Source organism: Myotis lucifugus, unplaced genomic scaffold, assembly GCF_000147115.1.
Source record: "Myotis lucifugus unplaced genomic scaffold, Myoluc2.0 scaffold_169, whole genome shotgun sequence".
NCBI lineage: Eukaryota > Metazoa > Chordata > Mammalia > Chiroptera > Vespertilionidae > Myotis > Myotis lucifugus.
In genome coordinates, this window is record NW_005871217.1 from 2,328,406 (window position 1) to 2,336,297 (window position 7,892).

At 45.7% G+C, this 7,892-nt stretch overlaps 1 protein-coding gene across 1 annotated transcript; it reads left to right on the forward strand.

Moving 5' to 3' along the window:
- Positions 1-280: 280 nt before the first annotated feature.
- Positions 281-2,289, forward strand: LOC102429424 (factor VIII intron 22 protein-like). Its single transcript, XM_014462142.2, has one exon. It carries the CDS (start codon positions 524-526, stop codon positions 1,748-1,750), a length of 1,227 nt encoding a protein of 408 aa, XP_014317628.1. The 5' UTR covers positions 281-523; the 3' UTR covers positions 1,751-2,289.
- The last annotated feature ends 5,603 nt before the right edge of the window (positions 2,290-7,892 follow it).

Genomic DNA, 7,892 nt, shown 5'->3' on the forward strand with positions numbered 1-7,892 from the left:
GCTGGGTGGGGGTAGGCTGGGGTCTGGAAAACTCCCCCATCGTCTCTGAGCAAGTCAGAGCCTGGCAAGGTCCCCAGAAGGCTGGTGTTCACTGGGGTGGAGTGCAAGACCATGACTCAGGCATCGTGATAGGGTGAAGGTGCAATGCCAACCCGCCTGCAGAATGGAGATGTGGGCGGAGTGGTTGGCATCGACTCCAAGAGGGCTTTGACAGGAAGATTGAGGAGTGAAGGGGAGCGGGGACAAGGAGAAAGATGCAAAATCAGAATGAGCATCACGCCTGGTCACGAGTTTATTTTTGGTCCTGTTCCCTTAGAGATGCTGGAGACACCCTTAGCAACCTGGGTAAACAAGCTGTCACCTAGCAACAGAGGACTTGCAGCCAGGCCCCGCCCCAGGACCCGTGATTGGTTCATATTCATTGTACCAGACAAGGCCGCGCCCAGGGCATCCTGTATTTACATATCACCAGGGCAACGATAGGGCGTGGGATGCCTGTGCCTGCTCTGTGGGAGGGAGGCCGATGGGGGACGCAGGGCACGTCGCTGTCAGCTGCCTGCACCCACAAAGTCCGCCCAGAGGAAGCGCTTGGGCTGGGAACATGGCGGCGTCCTCCAGCGGCCTGGGTGGCTTTTCCGGACTGGGGATGGATGCCGGGGACTTCCTGGCCAGGTACCGGCAGGTGCTGAACAAGCTGAAGAAGCGGTTCCTGCGGAAGCCGAACGTGGCGGAGGCCGGCGAGCAGTTCGCCCAGCTCGGCCGCGAGCTGCGCGCCCAGGAGTGCCTGCCCTACGCGGCCTGGTGCCAGCTGGCCGTGGCGCGCTGCCACCAGGCGCTGTTCCACGGGCCGGGGGAGGCCCTGGCGCTCACCGAGGCCGCCCGCCTCTTCCTGCAGCAGGAGCTCGAGGCGCGCCAGCGGCTCGCCTGCCCCGCCGCCTACGGGGAGCCCCTGCAGGCGGCCGCCAGCGCCCTGGGCGCCGCCGTGCGCCTGCACCTCGAGCTGGGCCAGCCGGTGGCCGCCGCCGCCCTCTGCCTGGAGCTGGCCGCCGCCCTGCGCGACCTGGGCCAGCCGGCCGCCGCCGCCGGCCACTTTCCAGCGCGCCGCCCAGCTGCAGCTGTCGCAGCTGCCCCTGGCCGCGCTGCAGGCGCTCGGGGACGCCGCCTCCTGCCTGCTGCTGGCGCGCGACTACAACGGCGCCCTGGCCATCTTCACGCGCATGCAGCGCCTGGCGCAGGGAGCACGGCAGCCAACCCCGGTGCCGCCGCTCCCGCCGCCGCCGCCCGCCGCAGGGACAGGGAACAGCCGCCGGGCGTCCAGCCTGGACCCGGCGCCCCCGGCCCCGGCCCGCCGCGCCGCTCCCTCCCAAACGCCGCCGGCTCCGCGGCCGCGCCCTCCCCCGCGGTGCTGGGCGCCTTCTCGGACGTCCTGGTCCGCTGCGAGGTGTCCCGGGTGCTGCTGCTGCTGCTCCTGCAGCCGCCGCCCGCCAAGCTGCTCCCGGAGCACGCCCAGACTCTGGAGAAGTACTCCTGGGAGGCTTTTGACAGCCAGGGCCAGGAGAGCGGCGGCCAGCTCCCCGAAGACCTCTTCCTGCTGCTCCAGTCCCTGGTCATGGCCACCCACGAGAAGGACACGGAAGCCGTCAAGGCGCTGCAGGTGGAGATGTGGCCGCTGCTGAGCGCCGAGCAGAACCACCTGCTTCACCTCGTGCTGCAAGAAACCATCTCCCCCTCGGGACAGGGGATCGGATGACTCGCCTTAGCCTGGTGACTTTGCTGCCAGACCTCAGGCACCCGCCTCTGCATTTGGAGGGAAATAAAAGATATTGATCACCGCCGTTCGACCTTTGTTAGCTTATTCCTCTTGCCACCATAGGAATTTAGTTGACTGAAAGTTACCTGTACCCCAAAGACTTCTTTCCATAATAGTGGGGGGGGGAGCAGTGTGATGGGATCAGAGCAGAGCACATGGCTCGCTTCCCCAAAAACTGCAACTTAAAAATGAGACTCCTTTTACCCCGTTTCTCTTCCACCCAAGTCGCCTCACCCCATACTCCCATCTTTGTTTCATTATCAGGATTTTATTTTGCACTGCTGTCTAAATACTTAAGCTATGTGGGTTTTTTTTTATCACGACTAATTTCTTGGTGCATTTTTATATCTATCTACTATCTATGTGATCACCCCATTTCTCCTGTTTTATCTACCCCATACATATTCATGGGAACCATTTGGTTCCATACATCATTGTTGCTACAGCTCTAAATCTATGATAAAGCCATTCCAAAAGTCCTGGCATGTGGTTTAGATTTACTTCATCTATAAAATGGGAATAATTTATCTACTTGTCAGGCCCCAGAAAGCAGAAACAGTTCTCTTTCAGTTCCAAGATGTATTCATTCATTTGAAATTGACAGTGTACTTAGTATGCAAGTACGCTGGACAATGAGTCTACAGAGATCATTTACTCCGATAGCTGCAATGCAAATGTATCAGGTGCAATGTGGGGTTGGGAGATGTGGTTGGAGGGGGGTCCAAGGCAAAGGTGTCAGGTGTGCATTGGAATTCACATGTATGCTTCTATTCTGAGAGGTACCTTATAATCCACAAATTATCATGACTAATTTCTTGGCGCATTTCTATATTTGTAGTAGGAATCTTTCTACAGCTCTTACATAACTCGACTATGTAAAATCAGCATGGTTCTTTGGTGTTGTGTGATCATGTATATGACCAAAAGTATGATGGCGTTCCATTTAAAAACTCTAAATTTTCAAGCCTTTTTCGTCCAGATGTTACATACAAACTGATTTGGCTGTGTGGTGTTTTTTGTTTTCTTTTTAAATTCAAACTTATTTTATTTACAGTTTCAAGAGTGATAAGAATTCTTCAGAGTATACTCTCGTTCTCAATCATTCAGCTTTGGGAAAATGCATCCCAAACCAATACAAAATAATATTGAATGTAAACTGTAACTGAAAAAAAAATTAAAAAGACCAGTTTGCAACAGTACTCGGACATAATAAGGAGAGAACCAAATTAAGTAAAAAGGAAATGTGTGAATAAAGTTGATATACACTGGCTGAAAAAATTGAGTCTTAAATAGTTTAAGAATAATGTATTTGTATATAAAACCAAGTTGTTAATAAAAATGAACTGGAAAATATTTGATAGACAATGGAAAGCTAACATGTTGATATTTGATGTGCCTCAGGAAAAGCCCACCATTCAAAGAACAGAAGAAATAGTCAGATTTACAGCTGGAAATAAAAAGTTCCTGAGTTGATGAAAGACATGTGCTTAAGAATGCACAAGTTAAAATGGGAACAAATTAGGGAGTAAAACTAAGAAGTAAAAGGATTAGAGAAATAAGGTAAGGGAAAAAATAAGACTATTGACTATAACAGATTAAACCAACAGAAGCAACAAAGATAAGTCACCATTACAAAAATCATATAAATTATAAGGAGGGGTAGCATGAAAAAAAATGCTTTCAGAATACAGAGAATCAGCAAAAAGATAAAAGTGATTAGAGAAAAACATATGTTATGGAGCTAGAAGTCAAATCCAGGCATATCTGACTTCAAAGTCTGCACCATTGTCTTCTGCCCTTGGATACATGCACAACCACTCACCTTCAACTTTCTTGCTACATTTAGCTTATTTTAATTCCACGTTACACTCTAGACCACTATCTATTCAAATGACCAGAATATGTATACTCTGTTGCGAATCACATGTCATTAAAGCCATTTCTGATGTATGATCTAATAGGAAAAGATATAAGCCTATGACTGAATAAGAAAGGTATGTATATGAGTCCACAGAACTCAGACCCTACCTAAAATCTGCTCCAGAATACAATGTAGCCTTTCACGGAGAAAATCTGGGAAGGAGTTCATCTATGACCTGCCCACCAGGGAAGGCCCACGGGGAGAAGGTAGAGTCCAGCGCAGCCTGCAATCCTTCGCTTGTAAAATGTAAACATCTCCCAGTCAGGAGAGACCATGGCCCTCAGGTTCTTTTGTTTGTTTGTTTGTTAATGCTCACCCAAGGATATTTTTCCATTGATTTTTTAGGGAGAGTGGAAGAAAGAGGGAAAGACAGAGAGAAACAATGATGTGAGAGAAACACATCGATTGGTTGCCTCCTGCACACGCCAAGGTACATGCCCTTGACTGGAATTGAACCCAGGACCCTTTGGTCCACAGGCCGACACTCTATCCACTGAGCCAAACCAGCTAGGGCAGTCCTCAGGTCCTTGCATCCTCTGTCCTGAACGGGTAAACTCCATCCTTTGTGCTCTCCACCTCCTGACCTACTTCTTAGCTGCAGACCCCTCAACTCATCTCTTATTTTCTATATTCTGATGCCCTCCTCACATCTGTTAATTGGTACTAGACCTCAAGCACTGACCTCCATCTTTCTTCCTCCATCAATTATTTAACTTATCTGTGTCTTAAGTTCCTCTTCTACAAAAAGAAAATAATAGTATGAATTTGGCTGTGGACCCTAGTGACTTTGGGTATCATCATATTTTCTAGAGTTGGAATAAGAACCTTATTAAACGTTCAATAACAACAAAACTGCAATAATCAAAAATTAAACAGCCGAAACCGGTTTGGCTCAGTGGATAGAGCGTCGGCCTGCGGACTGAAGGGTCCCGGGTTCGATTCCGGTCAAGGGCATGTACCTGGGTTGCGGGCACATCCCCAGTGGGAGATGTGCAGGAGGCAGCTGATCGATGTTTCTCTCTCATCGATGTTTCTGACTCTCTATCTCTCTCCCTTCCTCTCTGTAAAAAATCAATAAAATATATTTTTTAAAAAATTAAACAAAAGAGAATAGGTAATAGCGTTAAATTTGGCATCTAAACTATTGACTCAACTAATCAACAGGAGCTATTAGTTTCCAACATTAAATCATGGACCAGGGTCTTGCTTCAGAATGAACTGAAGAACAGTTAAACATTCAGTGGTCTCATAAGCTCCAAGTGATGCTGTGGATAATCCTAATCATCATATTGTCCAAAGTAGTAGATTTGGCTTTTCCACTTACTTGCTCCAGTGGTCAAATATAGGGGTGAGCAAAAGTGGTTTTACAGTTGCGACTGCATGAAACACAGAGTTTATTTATTAATTATTGTATTATTTATTTGTTAATATTATTGTTTTTATTTCATAACCTTTCTTATTATTTAACCTTAGGGTAATAAGGGCTGGTTATTTAACCTACTTTTGCCCACCCCTGTATCTGCCTTTTATTCCACCAGTTTCCCTATCTGTGCCATAGGCCAGTGTCACTTTATGTAATGTCCCCAAGAGACCTCTGGAGGGCGGCAGAGGGAAGGATGTCAAGAGCTGTGGTACATAAACCAACTGGAAAGACAAATTGTAGTCTGTTTTATTACTATAGGCATGAAATCTTCAAATCAAGTAAAATCTTCAAATTTGTCCCCCACCGACAAGACATCTGGACTAAGGTAATTGTGTTGAAGGTCTACTTTGCTCTACTAGTGTAGATTCCATCTTTCTGTTCTCTAGGAAAGTCTTTGGTCTTCAACCCAATCTTTTTCTATACCCTGAGCTGTGGGGCTATTTTCAGTATCAACAGGAAGAGACCTGCCCCAGCAACATTACATTTCCCAAAGCCAAACAATACTTAGATCCCTGGGGAAAAAGAAGTATTCAGTATGTCTCTCAGAAGACCTCATAGGCTGTTTATTCTTGACTTCCTTTTCTTGCTTTACCAGTTCTCTGACACCATGCACCTTCCTCTTGCAAATAAACATAAGACCCTCATATTCCCAGAACAGCAAGAAATACTTGGGAAACATGGTCTTTTGTCAAGTGAATCCCTTGGGTTTATAATAAAAATAAATTCTCTACTCATATTCTATCCTCTTCTAACATCAATTTTATTATTCTCCCTTACATTTCACTCCCGAATTAGCTCCATTGTCTGTGCTCTAAGAATACTTTGGCTCAGAGTAGCCCCCTTCCACTTCAGTGGTGCTGATGAGTGATGTCAGGAAATATCAGCTCACACATGTTTTCTCTATAAACTCACAGATATTGTTTTCTATACAATAGTAATAAGTAATATCTAAATAAGTAAATGTCATAACTAATCATAAAAATAACTAAATGTGTGGTGGGTAGGGATGGGGACTGTCCTAGTGTCAAAAGAAGAGAGAGCATCAGAAATTATCAACTCACCTGAAAATTCTGGGGCTGCTTCCAGCACAATGCCAGACATAGGCAGCTCAGCTCTAGTAGAAAACGCAAGCCTGTACAGCTCAGAAATTGCCCCAGAATAGCCATTTGGTGCTGTGGTTCCTCAATTGCCTGCATCCAGCTCACAATGGCACTGGGTTTTAGAATTACTAGCTTCAAAGTCATTTAAGACTCTCATTGTCCATAAACAAAGAGTCTACTGAGAGAGAGAGAGAGAGAGAGAGGGAGGGAGAAAGAGAGAGAGAGAGATCCACACCCAGAAAAAAAGAGGAAAAAGAGATAAGAAAAAGCAAATGGGCTATTTCTCTAGTCACAGGGATGTAATGTACAGTACAGGGAATACAGTCAATAATATTGCAATAACTTTGTATGGTGTCGGATGGGTACTACTAGACTTATCAGGGTGATCACTTAGTAAGTCATGTAAATGTCTAATCACTGTGCTGTACACCTGAAACTAATATAATATTGTATATCAACTGTAATAGAAAAAATTTTAAATTTATTTTTATTGTTAAAAGTATTACAGATGTCCCCCCTTTTTTCCCATTGACCCCCTCCACCCTGGGCCCACCCACCCCCAGGCCTTCACCACTCTATTGTTTGTTCCATGCTTCTATGTTCCTGGATCTATTTTGTTCATCAGTTTATTTTGTTCATTAGATTCCACATATGAGTGAGATCATGTGATACTTGTCTTTATCTAGCTTATTTCGCTTAGCACAATACTCTCCAGGCCCCTCCATGCTGTCTCAAAGGGTAAGAGTTCCTTCCTTTTTACAGATGCATAGCATTCCACTGTGTAAATGTACCAAAGCTTTTTTATCCATTCATCTACTGATGGGCACTTGGGCTGTTTCCAGATATTTTTTTTTTTTTAAGGAGTCATCCATTTATTGGCTAGGGTTTCTACCAAGGTTAGTGTGTAAGGAGCTAGAGGTCCATATTCAGAGCAGGCCAATTTTAATTCTTTAAGTATTTTGTAAGGTATAGCCTCCCAGGTGGGGCTTTCGTCCTCATCAAACTCATTCTCATATGCAACTGGGAAGCAGAGTGAGAACTCAAGATCTCCATTAGCTTCAGCTTCTCTTATCGCCCTTTGAAATTTAGACATGGAGCTCCTAGGAGCCGCATGACCTGGTTTAGGCTTCCTTTCTAATTTAGGGAGCCTGTTTTGAATGGGAGGGCCTCTCTCCTCTCTACTGACTGGAAAGGAACAATGATCATGTTTATGATATTTATTCTCCTTCCGATCAGTAGGCATAGCTAAATTGCTCTTAGATTGAGCTGGAGACAATAATGATGTGTCTTCTCTAGGTGGATCCGAGGGACTATTTAAAGTTTGAGAACGTTCAATAGTTTCTGCCTCTGGTGCCAAGGTGCCACGAATTGAATTCCAGAGGGAAAAGCTTTTTGCTGGGACCTTCTCAGATCCATGGTAGCTGTAATAGTTCATTAATTGCTTTCCTACTTTAGTCCAAGTTTCTAAATTAACAGTTCCATCCTCAGGAAGCCATTGACATACATCTTCTATAAAACTTTCTGTCTGACTGGGAGTAACCTTAACTCCTCTGCTAGCAAGCATATGCGTTAAAACATTAATACAGACTCTTTTTTCTTTAGACTCAGTATGACCCATCTTGTCAATCTAAGTTCTGT